A 25957-nucleotide genomic window follows, 5' to 3' on the forward strand; every position below is an offset into this window, starting at 1 on the left:
GTTTCGTTTGGGAGTCTGAGCTCTTCCCCCCCCCCTCTCTATCTCTGTACGTTCTTCCCGCATTCCTCGTTTTCTCTTGTGCCTTTTGTTTCTCGCTGCGCTGTGGTGACGGCGGTTCTCTGCGTTGCTGCAGCACCAAAAGAAAACGAAAAAGTTCGTTTACTGTAGTAGTAGTAGTAGTATTATTTATTTATTATTATATAGGTTTTTTTCTCTTCGTCGTGGGCGCCGTTTTACATCCGCCAACTCCCTCTTCTTCTTTTGAACTTCTCTCTCGTGTGCTGATCTCGCGGCAGCTTTTAATTCTCGCTGCACTTCCTTGAAACATCTCGTTTAGGATTTGCTTTCACTATTGTACTTAGAGAAACAGCCAAGCGAACGCAAACACAAAAAGACATGGAAGTTATTTACGGTTCCATCTATGTGGAGATCGAATCTGTTCTCGGGCTTTTCCAGGGAGGGACGACCGGCACAACGACCGTATCAAGAGCAGCCGCAGGTGCTGCAGAGCCGAGACAGAAAGGCACTGCAGGCAACAGCGTTAGCGATAGCAACGACGCCATATTCTTCTCAACTCCGCCAACGAGCGAGGTGAAAGAGGATAAACGTGGGTCTCTGCCGCAGCGAGAGGTCTCGTCGCACAGCCCATTTGGTACGGCTCTTTCGTCTAGCTATGCCTTCTCGGAACAACCAACCCACATTGGCGGCACTAGAGATGCCGCACAAGTCTCTGCTTTCGGCAACACGAAGAATGGGGCGGCAAAGCATCGCGAGGCGCCGCCGTCAGGTGTGCATAATTCCGGTTTCGCGCTGCCGGTCATAACCGTTCCTTGCCCGCCTCCGTTAACGGTGCGCTTTGGTGAGGTGACGCACCTCATCGATACCCAGTCCGCCGCCGCTACTTCCGCGGCCAGCGTTGGAGGGCTGATGTCATCCTTGTCTTCGAGTGGGCTGGGTCCAAAATTCTTTAGCCCAACCACAGGCTGCGCAGCGACTTCAGCGCACTTGAACGGCAGCTCCCCCAGTAGTGTGGGCGGACGCGTTGAAGGACCGACGCCTTTGCTTCGGCTTCCTCGGCACGGCAGCAGCAAGAGCAACGGCAGCAGCAACAACAGTGGTAGTGGGAGTCTCGGCGTCCCACATGGGATGCACGCTTCTAACCGCAAATCGAAGAACCCCTCTACGGGGTCGTCGCAGGACTCGTTGCTCTCTGCCGCTGCTGCGGCGTGGGAGACCGTGCTAGATATCGTCGACAACAGCACCGAAAGCGAAGACGGCGACGGCGACGGCGGCAGTCCGGTCACCCCACCGCGCAGCTTCCATTGGGACTCCGCCTCGTCTGCGACGGAGAACGACGAGGTGCACCACACTGCGGGTTCTGCTGACAGACTATCACCGACCAATGCAGACGCACGCCCTGGACGGCTTCCCATGCTGCCATCCCCTGAGTACCCCACCACCGCCACCGCCGATAAAGGCGTCGCACCGCGGCAGGGGACGCTGCTGTGGCTGGCGGATCACGTACGGAATGATCCGAGCGTTCTCTCCGCCATAACATGGGTCGGACCGCGGCCTCAACCCGGCTTGGATGCTGCCGCGCCTGGCAGCGCCGTGGCTGCCTCCGCCTTTGCGTCTGCCTGGTACGCGCGTCTCTTCCCTGACGTCGAGGACGAGCACAACGTGTTGTCGGGTGATGTGCAGGCCTTACAGTCCGCGTGGCGCAGTCTACGGCGGTGGAGTCCGCGGCTGACGGCCGCCGTCTTCCCACTGCACCAGCGCTTCTCGATTGTGAAGACAGCGATCGAGGTGCGGTCGAGCGTCGCTTTTGATCTGCTCGAAGCGATGCGACAACGCGCACCGAGGGAAACGGGCAGTCACCCCGACGACAGCGACGCGGAGGTGGGGGCGGGGTATCTCGCGGTTCGCCTTGCCACCCCTGCTGAGCTCAAGAAGGCGCGCCACGCCGCGCACAAGTCTCTCGTCGGAAGCCACAAAAAGACAAAGGAGGCCGACAGTTTTTTCGCGCAGATACACCGATCGTTGTTTACAGGGCACCGGTCCAAAGAGGACAGGCGGTCTAACACAGAGATTCGCCGCGGCAGTGCTGCTGGCTGCTCCAGTCGTGGACTGTCTCGCGCATCTCCCACCTCGCCGTCTCATCACCAGCCGGCGCCATCACTTCTCCCTGACATTCCAACTCCCTCGTCCGCATCGAGCGCGGCGCAGGCGGCACACACCAGCATCACAAGCCAGAGGAGAAGTAGACTGGAGGCGGGTTCGTTTGCTATTCGTCTGCATCTCAGCCGTCTGCTGAGTCCCCTGATCTTTGACTGGATGAAAGGGCACCGCACGGTAGAAGCGCAGAAGACGGAGGGAGAGGAGAGCAGCGGAGATAGCGAGGCAGCGCGTGCGTCAGGGGGTGATGACACGCGGAACAGTGTGCACCACACCGCGCACGCAGACTCCGGCCGCACCGCGGTGTTCTGTAGGTCTCTCTATCTACCTTTGCCGCTGTTACCGCCACCATCAGAGGAGGTGAGGGAGGAGGAGGACGGCTCGTGTGTTGCGATGATGCTGAAGGTGAGCGTCCTGTTCAGACCCGGAGTGGATGCAGCGGAACTGTTTTAAAACAAGGAAAGAGAAGAGGAGCTGCTGATACTATCGGGGCGTCGTAGCACCCCCCCTCTTCCCCCCGCTCACATACGTTAGGTGAGCGATGTCTGGTACTGCGATGTACGGAGGAGAAAATAAGCTCGTGTGGTCGGTAGGTCTACATCTGTCCCACTCCTCAACCTGATGCCTTCTTCCTTGGCGGTGAGTGCGGGAGCTCCGAATACTACTACTACTACTACTACTTCTATTATGAATAAAAATAAATCGTTCTCTTGGATACTTCAAAACGAAGGCATTGTGCAGCTTCGATGACACGTACGTTTGCGTCTATCGCGGAATCCCTCGATGGAATGACACCTGCCAAACGTATATGTATGCATGTATGTGTGCATCGGAGACAGGTTCAAGCAACGAATTAAAAAAAGAGAAAGAAATAAAAGGACAGAGGCAGGGAAGAAAGCAACGGCACAGTGATTGCGTTAGCTCCTTCCTTGCGCGTTCCACCTAACATGAAACCCAGCAACAGAAACTGACGAAGGGAATTCTTCCTACCCCCCCCCCCAAAAGCGCTGCCGTCATGTGCAGCCGCTTCCAGTCTTTTGCTTTTATGGCTCCACGTTCATTTTTCCGGTTTCGAAACAGTCAGCATTGTGGTGCATCTCCTTGACGTTTCAACCAACTCCACTTAACGGACGTGCTTCTCTTCCTTTCATCTCTATTCTCTCCCCCTCCTTCCTCTGGCTACCTAATTTATGCCTCGTATCTTCTTTTCTTCTTTTGCAATGACCGAGCTGCGTGAATCGTCTCTTTACCGCAGCGTATAACTCGATCAAACTCATTCTTTAGCCACTTCTCACGGTATGAACACCCTCGACCACTTTTCGTTTTCACGCTGATTTTTTCCTTTTGGGGGCTATTCGTCTTGGTTTCCTCACGAAGCCGGTGACGCAAGTTGCGCGGGCTCGCTCGCGTATTCACACACGCGTGTGCACTCCCTTTACCTTACGCCACAAATGTGTCTTTTTTTTTGATAGGTAGAACGAGTTATTATTTCCCTCTTTTACGGTTCACTTTGCATTCGTGTGTGTGTGTGTGTCTGTGTTTGAAACACGCGAACAAACAATCGAAACCCCACAACGCAATTGAACCCCCCTCTTTTTTATTATTGTTATTATAATTTATATTCCAATGAGTGATTCAGAAACAGGGTCGTCACCCCGCGCCGATGAGCCGCCAGCAGCCGTCGTGTCTGCATCGTCGCGACCATCCAGCAAATCGTCTTCCACTTCAGCGCACAGCCGCCGTGCAGCTGGTCTGTCAGACATACCCGGACCGGTGACCGTCTATCAGCAACCGCTATTTAAGAGTGCACATCAAGCCTTTCACAACACGTCCTACTCCCCTCCTCTGCGCATCAGCACACGTCGACTGCAGGTCTTTAGTTACGTGCTGGCCGAACTGAGCAGCGCCGCCACCCTGCTGCCCGACTACACACGAGCCATTTTAAACCTTTCCCGCAAACTGCTCGGAGCGTGGCAGGCGATTACGGCGGCCACCATCGCCCGCACGCGCTACGAACATGCGCTGATTTGGGCAGCCTACCGCCGCCGGCAGCAGCAGAAGCAGCAGCAGCAGCAGCAGCAGCAGCAGCAGCCGTTCTCTGCTTCACACCGTACCTCCGTCACCGCGATCGCCTCCGGAGCGATTTCTCACGCGAGATCCGCCGGCACTCGGGCGGGTCGCAGTGGAGGCGCAAAGCGGCGCAGCGCGTCCCCTCCCTTTGCAAACACCATCACCACCACCACAACAGCGTCAGCTGCTGCGTCGCTCTTCCACGCTGCGGCCTCGTCGCACAAGCGTCGACGGCTGGGAGGGGAGGGGAGCAGTAGCAGCAGCAGCAGCGGCAGTGTCAGCAGCGAGGGTGGTGGGGCTGGAGGTGTGCACCGTGCACGCCCCACCTCCGCCTTTCCGCAGAGGCGAGCTCTCCAAGACGTGTGTGCGTGGACAAAGCAGCCACAGCGGGAACAGAAAGAGGAGGGGAAGAGAGGAGGGGTAGAGGCGGCCTCCGCGCGTGTTTCCTCATCGCCTGCCACGCGTCCACAACGGACACGCACGATGAAGAACGCGCGTGGGGGGCTCAAGTTGCCGCCGCCGCTTTCGCTGCCGCTCGGTGGTGGTGGTCGTGGCGGTGGTGCGGCGGAGCGCCGGGCCCGTCAGCTGCTGCTCCGTCACCGCGAACAGCTCTTTCAGCGCACCCTACAGCAGCTCTGGCTGGATGCGCAGGAGAAGGAAGATAGGGCGGGGCAGTACGTTGAGTTCCTCCGTGAACTCGTCATGAGTGCGATCCTCCAGCAATATCTGGGGGTAGCGGTCGAGCAGAGCTACTATGACCTGGTGCTGTACCGATGGCTCACGCCGGTGCTCGTGGAGGTGCGTGATGGTGCGGTGGCGGCGGAGAAGGCGGACGAAGGGGGCACGCGGCGACGGGCAGGCCCCGATGCTGCACCTACAATCGATCGTCACGGCCGACAAAGCCGCCGTCCACACTGCAGCCCGCTTTCTTTTGTATCCCCCGCGTCTTCTCCTCCTCCTCGTGCGGGGGAGCTGGAGCACGGCTGTGGCGGTGCGGTACGACGCGCCCGCCGCCGTCAGGCCGCAGTGCAGGTGGTGCGTGATATGGAGTTACTGCGGCAGGTACTGCGGCGTGCTCAGATAACGATAAGCTCCGCAGGGGTGCGTAACGCAGCGCGTATGCAGAGGAAGAAGGACAGGCAGGACTTGACGGGCGACAACGACACCTCCCGCCCCCGCCGCACGGCATCCACATCGTCTTTCACACCGTCCTCGTTGAACTCTGCGTCTGCGTCTTCGTTGGGGTCGCACTCGAAGAAGCGCCGCCGCTCCCCTTTTACTTCTCCTCCCACCCCACCGCTATCGCCGCCGCCTCACTTCAACAAGGAGGAAAGCGTGGCCGAGCACACGACAGGGGACGCTGCAAGGCCGGCTGCCTCCCGAATGTCTGGTGTTCACGATAACACAACAATTACAGCACCACTTCCAGCATCACCATCATCATGGGTGGAGGCTAGCAGCGCTGTTGGAGAGCGAAAAGCCATCACAGTCTCACCGTCACGAACTTCTTACCAAGCAGAGGGCACTCCGCCTTTGGAGGCTGCACCGCGAAATGAGGAAGGCAAAAGCGGATCAGCGAGGAAGCCGACGCCCACGAATTCTCCTACTCGTGCTGCACAACAAAGGCCGTTCCACACAGCAGCGCAGACGGACGACGACGGCGACGGCGACAGAAATGAATACGAGGACGAGGACGACAACGAGGAGAGCTCCTTCTACACCACCCTTCGTCACGCTGCCCATTCACGCGAGCGCTCCCCACGGCTGCATGGAGAGCGCCTCGTCGCCGCCCCCCTGCCGCTGCAGCTCTTCCTGCAGGCCTGCACTTCGTTTGACCCAACGCACTGCGCCTTCTCCCTCATATCCCGCTGCGTGCTTCTCGCTCACCACGTCCGCGATGAGGAGGAGGAGCAGGCGAAGCCGGCCAACTCGGCCGCCGCCTCGATGACGAAATACACCGCGTTTGGGGAACCCGCTTCGCCGCGAAGGAAAGTGGTGAAGGACGAGGCCGAGGAGGGGGAAGGTCTGCGAGGCGGAGAAAAAGATTCGAATGAGGGACTTACCGGTCTGTTTTACGTTGTGATTGCCCGCCGCGCCGTGGGCGCCTGCGCGCACACCGCACTGTGCTTTGGCAACCACAAATTCATCTTTGTGCGCTGCCATGACACGGAGGCCCTCATACGTGAAGTCCTGCTGAGCGACGAGGACGAGGAGGAAGAAGAGGAGGAAGAGAAGAAAGACGCGGGCGAAGGTGACGACGACGAACGCGCTGAAGGAGGAGGTCGGGGTACCATTGCGCCGGCAACTCAGCTTGTCAACACGGCGTCTGCTGTGACGACCGAGGCAGGCGACGCGGTAAGGATGACCAAGAGTCCGCACACGAGAAGGACGACGCAGACCCCTCAAAACGAGCGCCACACACGCACTTCACTAGCGGTTGACGTGCGCAAAGACGAAGGGAGCGAAAGCGACGAAAGCGAGGCGACAGGGCGCACTCCATGCAGCCACCTGCCCCCTACGCCAACGTGCTCCGTGAATCAAGGAACACAAGCGAGACTGCAGAGGATGACATCAGGAAAGGAGCGGTCCTTTCACGGTTCTCCCCTTCCACCACCACCGCCGCCGCTATTGCAGTCCCCTACGCTGCGCTCGCATATCAGTATTACCGCGCTGACCGAACAGGACGCACGACGGCTGCAGCGCAACGCCAGCACCGACAGCACGTCTTTTCAAAGTCAAGAGAGCGTCGACGTACCGCACCGCAGCGCTTCTCAGAGCGATGATCAGGCGCCGTGCACCAGCGGAGCTCCGCTGCTGCCAGCAGCAACAACGCCGCCAGCTGCAACGTGTGCCCTAACCAACACGTCGAACGTGCCACACGTCGCGCCGGTGTTGCCGCCTCTTCCACCTGCCGTGGCGGGCAGCAACGTCACCGTCTATTCCTCCGCTGCTGATGCAGAAGCCGCGCATCGCTGGGGCCGTCACATGCGTCAGGTCGCCCAGGCAGGACCTCTCGCCACGGCCCCACCCTTCGTCTCCGCGGATGCGATGGACTTGCAGGTGAATCCCGGATTTGCGGAGACGGCATTGCTGCTGCCACCGCCGCCGCAACCGCCTTCTCGAACCTTTCACCCCTCCAGCACCACGATCACCACCGCCATGAACGCTAGCACAACAGCATCGTCCACTCTAGAGACGCTTGCACCGGTGCCGTCGTCGTCCGCACGGGAGAGGCTTACCCCGAGCACGCTATATGACCCACACTCTTCTCGTCTAACCGCGGCGGATGGACAGTCAACACGACCATCACTGCCACCTCCACAAACGCTGTCCGTACCGTCCACTGAATCGGCGTCAGAGGCGCCACTCAGCACATCGGTGCATAGCCCTCTGCACTTGACACCCCTCGCCTTTCATACGCGCCTCTACACCGGCTCTGGTGATCGACTGCGCGTGCCGCCGCCACCGCCGCTGGAGGTGTCACGGCAGACGCGGCGCTTCGAAGCAGTGCCACCCCCGATCATCGCTGCTGCTGCTGCTGCCCCTCGTGTGTCCGGCGAGCACAACACGAACGAGGAGGTGGCGCCCGTGCGCAAGTCACCGGCTACGACACCGGCGCCGTTTCCAGTACGTCGGCTGTCATCATCAGGTTCAGCGAGTGGGACGGATCCGCACGAGCAGTGGGGCAGCACGGTGACAGACGAAGAAAAGGAATCGGCGGACAGAGGCGCAGCGGAGCGCGGGCGCAGCGTGGAGGAGAAAATGGCCGACCGCGGGAGCGGCCACAGCGATGAGAATGACGACGAGGTGGATTACGGCGATGCGCAACCACAGTTCGTTGTCATGCACTCAGTGCTGTGCAGCTGCATCCGAGGGGCAAACGAAGCGGATTACAATGCCCGTAATAATAGCCGCTATCATAACGGGACGCCGGAGAAGGAAAGCGAGGCGATGGACACCGCTCGTTTTCCACCGGCGATGCCGTGCGCAACGCCGAGAGCGAGCGCTTTTCCGGCGTCTCTGCAAGCCGCGGAAGCCTTCAGTGGCGCGAAGGGCGGCGGCTTCCAATTAAGTACCGACCCATCAATGGGCGACGACTTTCCCCTGTCCTACTTTGAGCAGCAGGTGTTGCTGCCACCGGGCAGCGGACAGGAGTGGCGGTTCAGCGACCACGGCAAGCAACCTCCGCGGCTGCAGCTCAACTCGGGGCTCTCTGCTCTTCAAAGCTCGTCGGCGCAAGCGGCGGCAGCAGCAGCGGCAGCAGCAGCGGCAGCGGCGGGGTCGCACCTGTTTTACATGGCGGAACCGCTGCTCGCAACCACGCCGGACAAACAAAGGGAGACAACAGCTGCTCTGGCGGAGAAGGACGAGGTGGACGAAGAAGACGTGGAGGTTGACGCACGCGCCGCCACGAACGCGAAAACGGACGCGCCGGCAGGACGGTCGGACGATGAAGAAGACGCACTGCAGAGGGAGGAACGGGATGACGTGCAGGTTTCTACTCCTGCGCCACGCCGCACTGCCCGTGTGGATCAGCGACCACAACCGCCGCAGCACGCCTCTCTGAATGTAAAGGCCGAAAGCGGCCCTACCACGTCCCACGAGCCCTCGCAAAACTACCCGACCTTTTCTCCTCTTCGCTCTTTCCCACCACCGCCACCAGCACTAGCGGCGGAGCCGACAGACGGCGACATGGCGTTTGCCGCAGAGCTGTATAGTCGCCTTGAGTTTTGGTGCCTGCGGGGGCAGGACCGACGTGCTTACCTAGACCCCTCATGGCTGCGCACGGATGCGACGCACCGCGAGGCGCACACATCTGAGCTGAGTGAAAAGACGACTGCTTCAGGTCGTGGTGAAGGCGAACCTGCAAGCGGCCCATCGAAGCAACCGGCTCGAGAGCATGCGGCGCGTGAGGGTGTGGACGGTGCGCACCCCTTCTGCTTTTCTTGTCTGGGTGTCGATCACCGTGCAACTTCGCCTGCTATAGAAGACGCAAACGCGACAGGCGGCGACGCGGCGTGGGCGTCGGCTTCTGGTATGGTGCGCCTTCCACTGAAGCTACTCGACTGCGCCGCTGGCACTATCGAGCTGGCGGACGAGGCGTGGCTCGCGATGCGGCTGCGCAGCAAACGAGCGGCACGGGCACGTCGCGCAAGGCGACAGAAGGAGGATGCCACCGCGGACGACAGCAGCGGTGCCACCGATGCACGACGCGCTGAGGACGAAGAGGATGGAGGTAGCCGCGGGCATGCGACGGATCCTGAGAGCGAACTCTCTGAAGATTTCGATGGCGAGGTGAACGAGGAGTCCGAGGAAGGGGAGGAACATACCAGCTTTCCGTACTTTACGCCGCTAATGACGGTAAACGCGCGGGGCAAGGAACTCCTCTTCGAGGCCTTGCACGAAGCCACCGAAGTGGTGGTGTGCGCCGTCCGCGAGAGTCGGGCCCACGTCGGCTATCACGACCTACTGCATCAGCGGTGTCCACCACCGCCTTCTCCGTCATCGCCAGCCACCGCGGAGCAGGGAGGCGGAGGCGCGGTTCGAAGTGCGTCACCTGCGGCGCAGGCGGGCGCGCTGACAAGGGTGAATACGTGGGCCATCACGGCAGCAGCGGCTGCGACGCAAGGATGCACCTTCCCTGTGGCCACCGGCACCCTCTCGCACGACGAGCGCTGTCCGTTTACGTTTGATCGGCACCAGCACCTCGGCACCTTCGGTACGGTGCGGTGGTCGCAGGGGAATGCGGCGGTGACGGATAGCGGAGCGGATGATGCGGCCGACTCGGTGACCGTGGCGGGCCGGAGTGAGCGCTCCCTCCACCTGTCTCCCCATCCAGCTCCTTCTTTTTTCTCCATGGACGGCGGAGGGAGGCCCGCTGCGGCGTCACCGAGCGAAACCGATCCAACGCAGCCGCACACGCACGCAACGCACAAGACAGCATCGAGCCACGATGCCCGTCGAGGCAGCGGTGGTGGTGCTGGAAGTACTGCGGCTGCCGCTGCCACTTCGTCTGCCTCGCCGTCACACGCGTGGCGGTGGCCAGCGTTGCCCGCCAACGATGAAAAGCAGTGGCGGTGCGAGCTGCTGAAGAGCGAGTTCCGCCTGGCACGTTCGCGCTGTTTGGATGCGCTGCTCGTGGACCACGTGCACGGCCGTCCCATCGCCGCCATCACACTCGAGCCACGGACGTGGACGCAGATGCGCGACGACGCTTCTAGTGCTTTCCCTCCCCGTTGTCAGGAGGGCGAATCGCACAACACCAACAGACGCAACGACGCTGCTGCCGTGCACAACGTAGGTAGCCGTGATGAGTACAAGGCGGAGACGGATGCCGGCGAGGACACGTCACCGCTTCCGTTTCGCTTACCGACATCGACGCAAGAAGTGGTGCAGCGCACTGTTTACCTGGTGACAAGCTTCACCCACTACGTGGCACCGTTGTGGCGACACTTGAAGGAGGAGAAAGCTGTGCTGGTCGACATGGACCGCACCCTCGTCGACAACGTGATTACGGTGCGAAGCTCGGCGGAGCGGCAGCGTCACCTGTTGCACCTAACGCATGCGGTGGCGGCGGCGGAGAGCAAGCCGGGTGCGAGGAACCCGTGTGTGCTGTGGCACTCGCCGCGGCGCCGGCCGTCGGCGGCTCGGTTTGCCGCCCCGCCTTTTCGACTTAGCCACAACGACGCCTTGCCACTGTCGTGCGAGGAGGCGCTGTGGAATGGGAGTGGTTGTGCTTCTGCGGCCGAGGAACATCGCGCCTCGAGTCCACTTTCCTCCTATTCTTTTTCTACACGAAAGGACCAACACGGCAAGCAAGGCGGTGACGATAGAAAGGTAGAGAGGAAAGGCGAGGGCCTACTGCATGCCTTCCTGCGCCGCACCGAAACCCAGCGCGAGTCCCTCGGGACGTTGCACTACGAAGAATGTGGTGCGGTCACCTACGCAGCAGGGACCCTGTACACCTCCCATAACGCGGGGGAGGAGCCGAGGGGCACGGAGGGCAACACGCCTAACGGCACGAATCGCGGTGTCTCGTTCAGCGCCTCCTCCAGGGCAGGCTCGGCAGAGCGAAGTCCTAGCGTCTACGCGGACCTTGTGTACGTCCGCCCGGGCGTCCGCCAGTTTCTGTACCGCACCGCCGTGCAGTGGAATATACCGGTGGTGCTGGTGACTAAGTCCACGCGGTGTCGCACTGAGGCGATCCTGCGCAGCGTGCTGGACCCACACCGAATCCTCTTTCCAGACCCACAGGTGAGCATCGTCACGGCGGATGAGATGCTGAGCGCACTGCCATCATTGGAGGGGAGTGACGACGCCTGTGCGGCGTTTCGAAGTGAAGACGACAGTCATGCTGCGGATCGTCCGGAACGGACCGCGCAAGATGGACGGCCGACAGGCACGCATCAACGCTCTCTCGGTGACCACTCCCGTAGTGCCGCACCAGCAGCTACCACTACCACTACTAGCGTTGCCGAGCGCATCGCCAGCTGCCACAAGTCCACCATGCACGTTCTCCAATGCGTCCTTGACGCGGCAGCCCTCAACTCTGCGCAACGGGCATGGAGGGCACCGCCGTGGTGTGACCTGCCAAACCGACTGCCGAAGCCGCGCAGCGTAGCGGTGCTGGACGACGCGCCGCAGGTGTGGGAGACGCGCGACTGGCCCTGCACCGTCAACATCGCACCCTACACGTTGGCCCGCGTCGACCCGCGTTCGTACTTCAGCCCACACGGCTACCTGAGTGCGTTGGTGCTATCGTGCCTCTACGGCTCGAAGTGTTTGGTGTGCAGCGCGGGGGAGCTGCACGTGGGCGGAGCAACGGGCTCCCGACCCGCATCGCCGGCGAGAGGAGGCGCTGCCCGCCCACCGCTGTCGAGGCTCGAGCGGTGGCCGCACTGCGTCTGTGTGTGTCCTCCCGACCACCAAGACGAAATTGCCCGCGCGGAGGCGGTGGCGCCGGCGGATCCCTTCTCCTTTTACGCGAAGGATGCGGCGGCGAGCGTGACGGCGATGCTCGCCGAGCTCGTATCGCGGTCGTCGCAAGGTGGCGCGGCGGGTCCTCGACCGCGCCCATTGCTGCTGCCGGACGTCGGCGCACGCGCGCCGCTGGTGGAGGGGGGGCCGAGTCCGCGGTCTGGCAAGTCGGCCGCCGCGCGTCGGCATGGAAGCGACGTGCTCTACGGCAGTCACAGCGTGATTGATCTCTTGTCGGACTCGTTTCACAGGCTGAAGGGGCCGTTTCCAACGGAGCACACAAATGCTTTCGGTGGACTGTACGGCAGCAGCGCATCTATTATTGAGGACGTGAAGCCACTGCCGCCACCAAACCAAGGACGGGCTTTAGCATCTTCTGCATCATCGACGAGCACGGTGGAGAGGCTCGAGCGCGCGTCGCGGCCGGAAGCAGTGAACGGGATGGGGCAGCCTTCGACAACTGCGCGATTGCACCCGCCCTGGGCCACCGCCACAGCAGAAAACGCATCCAATGCACAAGAGCAGAGCACACGAAACGAAAGGGGTGCGGTGGGCGCTCAGGAAGAGACGCACCTGCTTTCTCCTTCCACCACCGACTCCTCCAGCTCTTCGACGAGCTCAGCATCGTCTTCTTCTTCACCATCATCGTCGTTACATGACGCTGCGCCTTCGCTCACAGAGGACGCGTCCAGAGAGTTGAGCGACTCCCCCTACTCTCTTCCGAACGAGGTCTTTGCTGCCTCCATGCCGGCCACACCGACATCGTTTGGCGCGCTGCCCGAGGCGTGGTCGAGTGCGGGACCGACAGCGCACCCCCTCTCCACCGCTGCTGCCGCTGTTGCTACTCGTGGAGTGGCAGACATCGCCATGAACGCGGCGGCAGAAGAGATGGACAGTGCCATGGGGATTCCCGCTGGCGGCACGCACTTCGCACCCGACGCGAACTCCATCACGGGAATCGGAGAGGGAGGGGGAGATGTGGAAGGCTGGACAGGAGCCAAGGACTACGAAGATGTGGAGCCGGTGCACATCGTGGAGACCCGAGGCGGCGGGTCAGAGGTGCAGAACCTGACGGCCGCTCCGTACGCACCATCTACGGCGACGTGTGGCCGCAGCGACGGCAGTGAGATGCACTCGAGCTCGAGTAACTCAGATGTGGAGGACGTTACCCCACTCGGGGTGCAATCGGCGCTTTCTCCGTCTCAGAACAACGACCGTGACAGCAAAGTGGGCGCCTCTGACTTCGCTGTCAGCAGCGGACAAGAAGCAGCCGCGACGGCGTCTCGGCGGCGGAATGCGGAGGAGGTCTTCGCTGCTCCTTCTGCTGAGTCGACGTCAGCCTCTTCTCTTCGCAGAGGAGTGCCAGCAGTATCGTCCAACACGTCTGACCCATCGCGAATGCGGAGCAGCGTCGTAGCGGACGTAGAGACAAGCGCACCGCCGCTGTCGCCCCTCACACCCCAGCCGAATTCGGTGGGAGGCGCGTGCGTGGGCGAGTTGCGGCGTCCGCAGCGACGTCGCCTTGACGATCCACGGGACACGGTGGAGGATGTGGTGCCTCTGTGACTGGAGCGACGTCCTTGTCATCGTTGTGTTGATGGTGCTGGTCGCCAGCCGACCCCCCCCCCCCCCCCGCCCGTTTTTCTTTTCGGTGCACGCTTCTGTTTGTGCACTGCTTTCGCTTTCACCCGCTTTCCACGTCAACTTCCTTTTAAAAAAAGTTGTCTTTCTTTTTTAATAACGATAGCGACTCCGCCCACTCGATCGTGATGAGGCTGCATGCAACACATTTGCTCGTCGTTGGCGCCCGGAAAAGTGAAGCACAGCTATCAAAAAAAAGAAAAAAGGGATGTCTCCCCCACTGGCTCCTCATCTTTCCATTCCCGCTGATCACTTCATTCTCCCTTCTCACAAAATCCTTCCTTTTCACCCCTCTAACTCGCTCCCCCCCCCCACAACTCAGCAAAGCTGCTACGGCGCGTTGGTCGCAATGATGCCTCGTCCTCCGCTTCCGCTGCTCAAGTCACCGAGCTGCTCTGCCGCCCTTGCTGCTGCTGCTGCTGCTGCATCTGCTTTGGACGCGAAGGCATCTCTGTCCGCCTCCAGAAGCTCCTCTCTTCTCACCGCGTCTCCTCGGTCCCCTCTCGATGTCGCAGCGGTGGTGAACCACCGTGCGGGTCTGCTCCGTAGCACGGCCCCACGTCTCGCCATGAACCTGCACGCCAGCGACATGTCCACCCCCGACCGCGCCACCGTCAACGCGGCGAACAGGAAGGAGTTCAAGACGCCGCTCTGCACGGAGCTGACGAACAAAATTATCGCCCAGGGCTACTACCCCATGTCGCAGTACATCAAGGACTGTCTGACCCACCCAAACTTCGGCTACTACGCCGCGAAGAAGCACGTTATCGGGAGCGAGAAGGCGGACTTTCTGACCGCGGCGGAGATCTCATTTTTCGGCGACGTCCTCGCGGCGTGGGTCATGGACGCATGGCAGAAGATGGGCACGCCGCGGGTGCTGCACCTGGTGGAGATGGGGCCCGGTCGCGGCACCCTCATGAAGACGATGCTGCGGCAGATTCAGTACTCCAACCCGCACCTGCTCCACTTCCTGCAGATTCACCTCGTCGAGGTCGGTGCGGCGCGGCGCGAGGAGCAGAAGCAGGCCCTGGCAGAGTTCCAAACCGCACAGGGCAAGATCAAGTGGTGGATGGACCTGGAGTCGCTGCCCTTCTCGCTCGAGCCGACCATCTTCCTCGCGAACGAGTACTTCGATGCCTTGCCGGTGGCGCAGTTCCGCTACACCGAGCGGGGATGGGTGGAGACGTGTGTGGAGGTGGACACCGATCCAGCGACCGAAGCGCACTTCCGCCTCGTGCACGCGCCGTCCGGGTCGATGTCCGGCTACCTCATCCCAGACGAGGTGCGCCAGAACGGGAAGCTCGGAGACTGCTATGAGGTGAACACGGTTGGCATGCAGACAATGGAGGTGCTCATGAAGAAGATGATCGACTGCCAGAAGGCGGCGTGTCTGTTGATTGACTACGGCAAGGATGAGCACATGCACAGCACCTTGCGCGGTATTCGTGGGCATCGCTTTGTCGACCCCCTACTATCGCCTGGCGAGGTGGATCTTTCCTGCTGGGTCAGCTTCCGGCAGCTGCGGTGGGCGCTGGAGCGGCTGGAGGTGGCCCGTCGGCACCTGAAGTGGTTCCCGGTCATGACACAGCACGACTTTCTGGTGGAGAACGGCATCGATATTCGACTCGCGCACGTGATCAAGGACGAGGAGACGAAGAGCGCGATGAAGATTCTGCAGAACTACCGTCGCCTCATGGACGCCGAGGAGATGGGCCAGAGCTACAAGGTGTTTGCCTTCCAGACTCGCAACTTCCCGAACGTGTCGCCCTTCTTTGCGGAGATGCCGCTGCCACCCCTGCCGCAGCCTCGCGGGGGGAGGAGAAACTGAGAAGGCGGCGGTTCCCTGACCAACTGTTGACTACCCTCCCCCTCCTTTCTTTTTTTCACACCAGCTTTTTAATAGGACTGACATATGACATTTCAATCAAACTGTGTTTGAAGGAAGGAAAAAAGGCAGGGAAAAGGGGGACTTTGCCGGGTGTGGATCTGCGCGGATGGAGAGCGGAGAGTGTAGGCGGCACGCCCCCTTTTTTCTCTATTGTATTGCTTGACGCTGTGTGTCACTTCTGTGTTACTAGTTCTTACATTTTTTCCTTTTCCTTTTCTGATTTATCGCGGATGCCGGGCAGGCTGCTAGGGTGCACCGAACGAAGACGACTAGCATCACATTGAAGCAACAACACTACGAAAGCACACATTTGGGTTACCGAAGAGGAAGTAGGGGGAGAGAGAGATTCGTGAAAGCAAGTGTCTTTGTATTCGTGGCGACGGATTTATCAGTCGAGTGAGGAGCAGGGCTCTGCACCACACACGAAGAACTGCTCTTGTCAACGGTCGTGCTGATTTCCTGAAAAAAGGGGGTCCGCTGCAAACGCGTGCTGCTTTGCCTGTGCCACGCAGCAACCACGGAGTCAATCACCACTCTGCATTGCTTTTTTTTTTTGCATGAAGACGCAGATGCAGCACCACGATGTGACAGCTCAGTTCTGTAAGTCGAAACTTGATCCAAAACGCGGCTTTCATCCTTCTCTCCGTTCTTCCCTCTCTCTTTTTGTTATCTCCCCATTGGCACACACACAGTATCTCTTGTCCATCCGTACGGGGACAGAGAATACATACATATTTTACCATCTCGTCTTGTTTCTTCTGCCGGTCCCTCTCTCCGTGCGGTCAAGCGCAGTCGCAGAAACGCCCACCAAAACAACGGAAGCAAACATACACACTTTTGTCAAAGAAGGAAAAGTTTTCCTTGAATAAGCCAAAGGGATTCTATTTCGTTTGGCATCGAAGCTGATACGCACACACAGACACACACTCAAAGATCAGAGCGAGACGAAGGTGAGGGCTACACACACGGGTAACCCAAGAAGTCGAATAGGAGGGTCAGTTTGCAAACACACAAACACCCACCCACACAACCAACCATTTTTTTTTGGTTAGTGTCCTCGTCTTTTCGTTTCCACATCACGTCTCACCCTTTCTTTTCCTGGCCGTGTTCATTCTCCCCTTTTCCAGCAAAGACGGCTCATCTTACCATTGCCGAACGGTGTGCCTCGTCGGAAGCTGTTGTTGTTGTTGTGCTTTGCCGGCCTTCCCCTCAAAAGCAAAGAGTTAATCGTTTTCTACTTCTTTTTTTTTTGTTTTCTGTGTAGCTGTTGCGTGCATGCGTTAAGTACAACAAGCTTTCCTCTCGCTGTTGAAGCATCGTACATACCAACACACTTTTTCTCCCTCAAAAAGCAAAAACAAAAGAGATAAAGGTACATACGCACCGCTGTAGCGAGTTTTTTCCCCCAAAGGCGGCTTCGCTGATGCACCTTCGCTGATACATTTACTTTTTGTTATTTTCTTCTATTTCTATTCTTGTATGGACAACTCTTATTATTAGTAGATATATATACATATATACTCATGGCGAGCCACTCCCCGGTCACACAGGATGCGCAGCGCTACCGCCCCCGCGACACGCACGCGGAACGGCTGGCGGCGGCCGATAAAGCTGCCCTCGCCCGTTGGAACTCGGCGACGAACACTGCGTGGTACCCCGACTACCATTTAGCTCCCTTTACGGGGTGGATGAACGACCCCAACGGACTCGTGTGCTTCCGCGACCGCTACCACGTCTTCTATCAATACCACCCGTACAGCTCCGATTGGGGCCCGATGCACTGGGGTCACATCACCAGCGAGGATCTCGTGCACTGGCAGCACCAGCCCACGGCGCTGGCGCCTGGAGACGCGTGCGATCGCGACGGCTGCTTCTCCGGCTCCGCGGTGACCTGCGACGATAAGCTGTACATGTTCTACACAGGCCACTTTGTACTGGATGCGCCGACGCCTAGCAACCCTGATGCCATCTACGAGCACCAGTGTCTTGCCGTGAGCAGCGATGGCATTCACTTTGAGAAGCTCGGTGCGGTGGTGCGACCCCCACCAGGCTACGTCCACTTCCGGGATCCGAAGGTGTGGTTTCAAGAGGGCCGTTGGTGGATGGTGTGCGGCGCGCGTGACTCCGCGAAGGACCTCGGCCAGCTCCTGCTCTTCACCTCGGACGATTTGGAGCACTGGGATGACTCGGTGTGGCAGGTGCTGGCGGTCACAGAGGACAAGAACGTGTTCATGTGGGAGTGCCCGGACTTCTTCACGATGGGCCGCCGTGAAGATCTCAAAATTCTTCTCTTTTGCCCGCAGGGCATACGTGCCAACGAGTACGACTACCGCAATCGCTTTCAGAACGGGTACATGGCGGGCCACTGGCTGCCCGGTGGGCCGTGGACGGTGCAGCGCGAGTTCCGCGAGCTGGACCGTGGACACGACTTCTACGCCGCGCAGACTTTTATGTCCGCGGATAATCAACGTCGACTGATTCTGGGGTGGCTTGACATGTGGGAGAGCCCGATGCCGTCGAAGGAGCACGGCTGGTGCGGGTGTCTGACGCTGCCGCGGGAGCTGCACTACAGCGAGAGCACCGGTCTGCTCCGGATGCTGCCGGCGCGGGAGTTGGTGGGGCTGCGTGCACCGGAGGTGACGATGGTGCCGGGCGTGGTGCTGGACGACAACAGCGATGCGCAGCTGCTGGCGGACTGCACGGCGTACGAAGTCGACATCACCTTCAACACCGAGACGAGCACGGCGGAGAAGTACGGCCTCTGGCTGGGCGCTGAAGTGGAGTTGTTTGTCGACACGCAGTCCAACCGCCTTGTCTTGAACCGACACTACCCGCAGTACATGCTGAGCGGCTACCGCTCGTGTGAGATGCCGACGACGGTGCTGCTGCGCCTGCACGTGTACGTGGATCGCTCGTCGATTGAGGTATTCGTGAACGACGGTGAGGCGACCTTCTCCTCTCGCATCTTTCCAGACGAGGGCGACCGCGCGCTGCGTCTCTTTGCGATTAACGGGACGGCGGATGTCGTGGGCGGGAACATGTGGAAGCTGAAGGCGACGATAGAGCATTGACGCGGACAACGACCACCTTTTCTCTCCCTCCCCCTCCCTCCTCGGACACACACACGCGCACACACACACACCTATACTCGCGGCGCATCAACTGTGGTGAGGTGTGTGTGAGTAAGTGTAATGGGCCACGGAAAGCAAAAAAAAAAGGGCTAGATAGGATGCGACGTGCCCAAAGCGGCGTTTCCTCCCGTCTAACTTTTTATTTTTGAAGGTGTACGTATTTGAATTCATAATAATAAAAACAAAAATAATACAACCACAGCAAAACAGAGAAAGCTTCACAAGAGCAAGCGCGTGTGACAACTGAGTCCTACTTCCCCCCTCTTTTTTTAAAGTTCAACGGGTGAGCCTCGAAGAGCTCTTTCCACAGGAGTGGAATCACTCTGATGCGCGGTGCTCACCAATCCAATTCAGCAAGTGAAGAAAATCGATGTAATCATTTTTTCTTTGTTTTGTTGCTGACCTCCGCAGTTTTAGGATTAATTACATATGGGCGACGGATGCCGACTGTGGCTGTGATGGCGAGACTGTTCTTCTCTTACCATTCTGCTTTGCGGATGTAAAACGTACGCACCGATGTGGGATACGTAGGAGCGGCAACAGCATATTTTGTGTTTGAAGGCCGTGGGGGATGTTGAACCGTCCGATATCGCTACACACGCCATCACGCAAAAGCCCAGCCAGTGGGAATCTGGAAAACTGACCTACACACACACACACACACACGCAAGAGACGTACGCCTGTCCCCACTAGAAAAAGGGACTTTTCTTGCCTTGAATGCATTTCGCATACATATTACGCTGGTCGTTAACAATCGTATCTTTTTTCTTTCTTTTTATATCTATCGTGTTTAAGTGCGAGGAGCACTCCGTTTTACTGCCATTACTGCTGCTGTCATGGTTGTTATGGTGGCCGTTCGTTCCATTTTCTTTGTATTTCACCTTTGCGTCTGGGAAGCAACGCTGAACTCATCGCAGCGTCGTGATGGACTCGTTTTTTCGTTTTTAATGTATGCTCTTTTGCAGCTTCTTTTGTATCCGAGACGCCTCCTCGTCTCATGTTTTGTTTCTCCGGTCACTCGTGAGGTTGATGCCGTCAGCAGAGCTTCCTGTTTGCTTATTCGGTCAGCAAATAAGTGCTATGTTCTCAAAGGTGCTTTACGGACTCCTTTTGCTCCTCTGCTTTCTTCTCTTCGTATTGTTGTGCAGCACTGAAAAGGTGGAAAACTGAACGAGAAGCAGCTTGCCCAGTGGGTCTATTGTTGTCGTTGTTGGCGATCGGCAGGGAGCGTCCCCTCGTCTTCTTTCTGTAGTATTTCTTGGCGTTTGATAATGGTTGTTTCTTCGTTTTTCTTTTTTTTCAGGCAGGACCATGTGCGACGCACACACACACACACATGTGGAAGCAATTAATCTGCAAATGAAAAAAAAAGATAACAATCTGCTTACGGGTTGTGCGCGCTGCACATCGCGTGCTCTCGACGGCGTAAAGCAGCCTGGCGTGCTTGTGTGCTTCTTCGGGTCTTTTTTTTGTTTGTTTCTACGGGCACACGAGCGTGCTGCGTAAACAAAGCCGCTTGCCAAAGTGCGTTTCTTTTCCCGGCGTTGCAGTGAAGAAAAAGCGACTGCTGGAGCGATGAATGGTTGGTGTCTAAGGCGCACTTCCAGGATGTACCTGCTGCTGCGTTCCACCACCGCTAGATGCATGTGGATTCATAAAGGGAAAACACGCAATAACCTCACCGCGTACGGCCCGTTTTTCCAATTCGGTCGACTCCCTCGCACTGTCGCTTCCACGTTCTGTCTGTGTCTTCTCCCCTCCCCCCTTCGCGTCTCACAAATCACAACGCACACGTATTCATATTTATGTTTTCAATGACCCACTTAGATGCACACCCGAACGTGAATTAGCGCCGACAACAAGAGATTACACGAAAAAAGAAATAACACACGTATTACTGTTACTGTTATTTGTCATCATTTCGCGTTGACGTCCTTCTTCTGGTAGTGCCCTTCTACCCCCGGAAAAATATATAAATATATATGTATGCGCACATGTGTGTGGTTTGAACCATTCACGTGTTGCATAGAAACCGAAGAAACTGTTGTTTCCCCTTCTCTTTTTTCCAACTGTGTATACATACGCACCCCCATTACTTTCCCCGAAAGAAATTGGTTTTCCTGAGTCCCGCCTTCATATTCACCTTTGCCGTGCACTTATGTGTGTGATCTTCCGCAAAGGGGCCAGGTGAAGAAACACAACTTTTGTTCTTGTGGTGTGTGTGTGTGTGTGTGATTCCCCTTTGGTGAAGCTGACATACGCGTACACGTATCTTTTCCTCTTCCGTTGGTTTTGATTTTTGTTTGTTTGTTTTACTGCCTTTACCGAGCAGGCAGCGTAGCTTGATATATATATATATATATATTGGTCTTCTTCTCGCCTCTGCCTATTGGAGCTGAGAACAGTTGTTTTTCCTGCTTTCAGTGGAAGACGAATACGGAACAGCGCAACCGTTGTCATATTGATATCTAAGTTGATATACACAAACAGCCAAACAAAACACACACAAAAACCTTTTTTTCTCCTTTCCTGCTATTCTCGGACAATACAACCCAAGTGAAGGGGGAGTAGAAAGAAAACAAAAAAAAATACAAGCAAAGTAAAAGGAACAAGGAACAAACCCTCATCACCTTTGCGAAAAGAAGAGAACCACACGAAGAACAGTAAACAAGAGAGTCCTTTTTCATTTATTGCTGCAACTTAACTCACGAGCCTCGTTGTCTACAGTTTGGGTACGCTGCAACACCCATCTTTTCATATTTTGCATGAACAGCCGATTTCACATCCTCAACAACGTTGAAAGAACAAAATACAGTTACCTTATCCATTTTTTTCTTCTTTGGGTTTCTTCGTTTACGCGTTGCTTTTTCTATCTTTGTCAAGCAACATCCGACTCGAACCTTCGGGGGTTAAGCAAGAAATACAAAAAGCGAAAGGACGAAAGGACGTTCTCTTTTTCTCCGTTTCCAGCTTAAAAACAAAAACAAACAGCTGCGGCCCGACGCTACCACAACTACGAAGCAATTTCCCTTTGTCTTTTCGTGCAGCTGCTCAACAGCCAATATTGCCTATCTTTTGTTTTTGCTCTCCGTCTATCAAGGTAGTTGCCGCCTTTTCTTTCTCTTCTTTCTTTACCGTCATCATCAGCTAGAGAAAGTGCAGGAGAGGCAGAGGCGAGATGCACTTCACTTCCGAATCTGCAGCGACCGCGATGGACGAGCGCAGCAAGCAGCAGCAGCAGCAGGAGCAGCCGGTGCAGCTCACCCATGCCGACCGCATCGCGCAAGCCACCCACACCCAGGACAAGGCGTGGAGTGTGATGAACAAGCAGTGGTACCCCGACTACCACATCGCCTCTTACGCGGGCTGGATGGGCGTCCCTGGCGGCCTGTGCTACCACAAAGGCGTCTACCATGTCTTTTATCAGCACAACCCGTACAGCGAAAACTGGGGCCCGATGCACTGGGGTCACCTGACGAGCGAGGATCTCGTGCACTGGCAGCACCAGCCGATCGCCCTCGCGCCTGGCGACTCCTTCGATCGCGACGGATGCTTCTCCGGCTCCGCGGTGAGCTTCAATGATAAACTATACCTTTTCTACACGGGGCACTCCTGGCTGACCGAAGAGGAGAAAGCAGCCTTGTACGGCAGCAGCAGCGCCACGGACGAGAACTCCTCCTTTTACCAGCAGCAGTGCGTGGCGGTGAGCAGCGATGGCATTCACTTTGAGAAGCTCGGTGCGGTGGTGCGACCCTCGCCGGGCTACGTCCACTTCCGGGATCCGAAGGTAACGTTCCGGGAGGGCCGTTGGTGGATGGTGTGCGGCGCGCGTGACTCCGCGAAGGACCTCGGCCAGCTCCTGCTCTTCACCTCGGACGATTTGGAGCACTGGGATGACTCGGCGTGGCAGGTTCTGGCGGTCACAGAGGACAAGAACGTGTTCATGTGGGAGTGCCCGGATCTGTTCCGTCTTGAGCAGTCCGATGTGATGCTCTTCTCCCCACAGGGCAAGCGCAAGGTGGGCTACGTGAACCGCAACCGTTTCCAGAGTGGGTACATGCTGGGTGCGTGGAACACGTCCATAGCGACAAGCGCGCTGGCGACGATCGCACAGAAGAGTGCGGCTGCACCGCCCAGTCGCGGTGCGCGTCGCCTCATCGGCCCGTGCCGGCTGACCGAATTCAACGTTGCGCAGCGCTTCCGCGAGATCGACCGGGGTCACGACTTCTATGCTCCGCAGACCTTCGCCACCGTCGATGGACGTCGCATCATCGTGGGCTGGCTAGACATGTGGGAGAGCCCGATGCCAACGCGCGAGCACGGCTGGAGCGGGTGTCTGACGCTGCCGCGAGAGCTGGTGCTGGATCCCTTTACGGGCAGCATTCGCATGATCCCCCCGCGGGAGCTGCTGCAGCTGCGCTGTGCGCAGGCTACCATCCCCCCGCAGCGCATCAGCGAGAGCACTGACATGCTGCTCGTGGAGGACTGCACGGCGTACGAGTTGGAGGTGACGTTTAATCGACAGACGAGCACGGCGGAGAAGTACGGCCTCTGGCTGGGCGCTGGAGTGGAGTTGTTTGTCGACACGCAGTCCAACCGCCTTGTCTTGAACCGACACTACCCGCAGTACATGCTGAGCGGCTACCGCTCGTGCGACTTGCCGGAGAGTGTGCTGCTGCGCCTGCACGTGTACGTGGATCGCTCGTCGATTGAGGTATTCGTCAACAACGGCGAGGAGGTGTTTTCCTCTCGCATCTTTCCGAGCGAGGGCGACCGCACGCTGCGTCTTTTCTCAATGAACGGGAGCACGGATATGGTGAGCGGGAACATGTGGAAGCTGAAGGCGACGATAGAGCACGAGAGAGAAGCGGGATGAGAAAGACAAAAAAGCTGGGGTTGCACACGAACCGAGTATTGTGCTAGAACATAAAGAAAAACCGACGCAAAAACTCTTGCAAAAGTGGTTTGTTGGAGGAAGGAACGCTGTGTTTTTCTTGTTTGCTTGCGTGTGTGTGTGTGGCTCCCAACTATGCTCTCCCAATATATTGGCGGGTGCGCCCCGCTGGCACCCAAACAGGCACAAAACAAAGTTCTCTCTTCCGTTCTCCTCCTTCATTTTTTTAAAGACGTGTATTCTCTTCTATTTTCTTCACTTTACGGAATCTTTTTTCTTGTTTTGTCTCCCTTTTCGCGACTGAGGCGCCACAATTCTTTTGTTTTGTTTTTTGTCCTGTACGCGTGTATTTTTTTTTTTCTTCTTTCGTTACCCTCTTTTGAGTTGATGGTGCTCTGAGTGTTCTCTGTATCCGCAAAGGTGCAGTGTGCTTCCTTTCTCCTCTCTCTCTCTGTGTGTGTTTGGCCAGCGTCGTAAATTTTTCTTATCTTTTTGCATGCAAAACGGACCACTCCTTTTTATTTACTGTGCTGTTCTCTTTCCCCCTTTCGTTGGTAAATCTGTTTGTTTCATGAAAGAGACTCTTTTCTTTCTCTTATCGGAATCTGTCTACCCCACGGCCCCTGAAGGACACGCCCGTTGCGGTATTTTCCCCCCTCTTTTTTTTTCAATGCGTCTTCGGACAGTGCGCGATCATGTGCGCCTTCCATGCGTCTCGTCGTTGCGACCCCCCGCTTCTATTTACTATTTACTATTTATTTATTTATGTTCTTCATCTTCTCGTTTTCTAAGGACCCTGCAAACGGCAGAGGTGAGAGCCGGCGTTTGATGCGCATTTTATTATTGTATTTATTATTATTTTTTTAAATATTATCTTGTTTTGCTTTGTACTCGTGGGGAGTTGCGCCCGCTCTCATGTTACTTGTTAGACTGCGTATGCATCTATCTTCTTATAGCTCCCTTTCTGTGCTTTTTTAAAATGCGTAAACATTTTCTATTGTTATTGTTTTCTTCATGTTTCTCTTTCACGGTACTTCCATTTGCCATCTTTTTCTTTTCAGTTTTCTCCCTTTTTGAAGGGTTTTTGTACCCGCTCGACGTATTCGTATTTCCTGTCTTTGACAGTGAAAAGCAGTTATGACCACTTTTCTTTAAAAAGAAAGAAAAAGTATGAAAGCGACGAGACGGCATTCACAGACTTCAAAAAGAAAATGAATAATTAAGCCAAAGTTTTTTTATTTATTTATAAGTCATCACAACAGAAGCATGAAATTAGGAAAATGAATTAAAAACGACGTTAAAAAAAACCCGATGCGTGTGACAGTTCGGCGAACCACCTGTGCCAGGGAAAAAGAAAGAGTTGTGTACAATCGGAGTGTTGCGAATGGCCAGTCTTTGTGCGTGTGTGTGCGTGTCTTATATTATTATTGTTTTCGCAAAGCCTGTTTATTTTTCATTCTGTTGTTTTCTTTTGCTCTTGGAAGGTAATAATGATGATAAGAATATAAAAAGTTCTGCACACAGCATACATCGGTTTTATTTTTTAAGTTTCACTGCATAGCGACAGACGGTTTTAACGTCGATCCTCCTGATGATTTCTATGACAAGTGAATTTTTATTGTATAATGACGAGAGTGGAGAGCAGTGAAGTGAGCGAAATATAGGTATAGTGAGTGCGAGTGCGTGAGTTGGTTTTGCTTTCTTTCTTCGAGGAGCAATTCATGCTACAATATGTATCTCAACCACAAAAACTTATCTACTTCTCATTCCGCTTGTATCCTCAACGCTCCACGCGAAAGAGAAAACACTGAACTTTTCCTATTTTCCTTTGCAGCTTTGTGCTCGTTTCTGCAAAACGTGCCCGCTGATCGCGCGGTCCCCCGACAGCTTTTTTTTTTTGGCTACTTAAAAAAAAAGGAATGTTATTTCCGCTTCTTTTTCTTGGTTTATTCAATTGTTGGGGGGTTTCCAAGAGAAGGTGAGATGGACGTAATGCACGTAGCAACAACCAGAAAACGAGAACGATCATTTGCATAGTGGGTGAGCGCGTCAGTTGTTGGTTTTTATAATGATGTCGTGCTTGACGATTGAAATATATGTTTGATGTATTCCCCCTTTTTTTTTTTGGCTGCACTGACGTGACAGGTTTTCGTGGTGCGTGTGTGTGTGTGTGTGTGGAG

General features: G+C 56.7%; 5 protein-coding genes across 7 annotated transcripts; all 5 read left to right on the top strand.

The window, feature by feature from the left end:
- Positions 1-396: 396 nt before the first annotated feature.
- ABB37_02100 (hypothetical protein) lies at positions 397-2628 on the top strand (the record flags this gene model as incomplete). The annotated part of the gene is made up of 1 exon (XM_015798908.1): positions 397-2628. The coding sequence occupies one exon, from the start codon at positions 397-399 to the stop codon at positions 2626-2628; it is 2232 nt and encodes a 743-aa protein (XP_015662386.1).
- Positions 2629-3428: 800 nt separating this feature from the next.
- On the top strand, positions 3429-13788 carry ABB37_02101 (hypothetical protein; the record flags this gene model as incomplete). The annotated part of the gene is made up of 1 exon (XM_015798909.1): positions 3429-13788. The coding sequence occupies exon 1, from the start codon at positions 3802-3804 to the stop codon at positions 13786-13788; it is 9987 nt and encodes a 3328-aa protein (XP_015662387.1). The 5' UTR covers positions 3429-3801.
- A 395-nt stretch (positions 13789-14183) lies between these two features.
- Positions 14184-15691, top strand: ABB37_02102 (putative mitochondrial hypothetical protein; the record flags this gene model as incomplete). Of its 2 annotated transcripts, none has more annotated exons than XM_015798910.1 (1): positions 14184-15691. In XM_015798910.1, exon 1 carries the CDS (start codon positions 14432-14434, stop codon positions 15689-15691), a length of 1260 nt encoding a protein of 419 aa, XP_015662388.1. In that variant the 5' UTR covers positions 14184-14431. The 2 variants fall into 2 exon arrangements, with proteins under 2 accessions (XP_015662388.1, XP_015662389.1); XM_015798911.1 differs by having other exon boundaries at positions 14189-15691.
- Positions 15692-16441: 750 nt separating this feature from the next.
- On the top strand, positions 16442-18822 carry ABB37_02103 (beta-fructosidase-like proteininvertase-like proteinsucrose hydrolase-like protein; the record flags this gene model as incomplete). The annotated part of the gene is made up of 1 exon (XM_015798912.1): positions 16442-18822. Exon 1 carries the CDS (start codon positions 17275-17277, stop codon positions 18820-18822), a length of 1548 nt encoding a protein of 515 aa, XP_015662390.1. The 5' UTR covers positions 16442-17274.
- Positions 18823-20708: 1886 nt separating this feature from the next.
- ABB37_02104 (beta-fructosidase-like proteininvertase-like proteinsucrose hydrolase-like protein) lies at positions 20709-23759 on the top strand (the record flags this gene model as incomplete). Of its 2 annotated transcripts, none has more annotated exons than XM_015798913.1 (1): positions 20709-23759. In XM_015798913.1, exon 1 carries the CDS (start codon positions 22062-22064, stop codon positions 23757-23759), a length of 1698 nt encoding a protein of 565 aa, XP_015662391.1. In that variant the 5' UTR covers positions 20709-22061. The 2 variants fall into 2 exon arrangements, with proteins under 2 accessions (XP_015662391.1, XP_015662392.1); XM_015798914.1 differs by having other exon boundaries at positions 21765-23759.
- Between the last annotated feature and the right edge of the window lie 2198 nt (positions 23760-25957).

This window comes from Leptomonas pyrrhocoris, assembly GCF_001293395.1.
Source record: "Leptomonas pyrrhocoris isolate H10 chromosome Unknown, whole genome shotgun sequence".
Lineage (NCBI taxonomy): Eukaryota > Euglenozoa > Kinetoplastea > Trypanosomatida > Trypanosomatidae > Leptomonas > Leptomonas pyrrhocoris.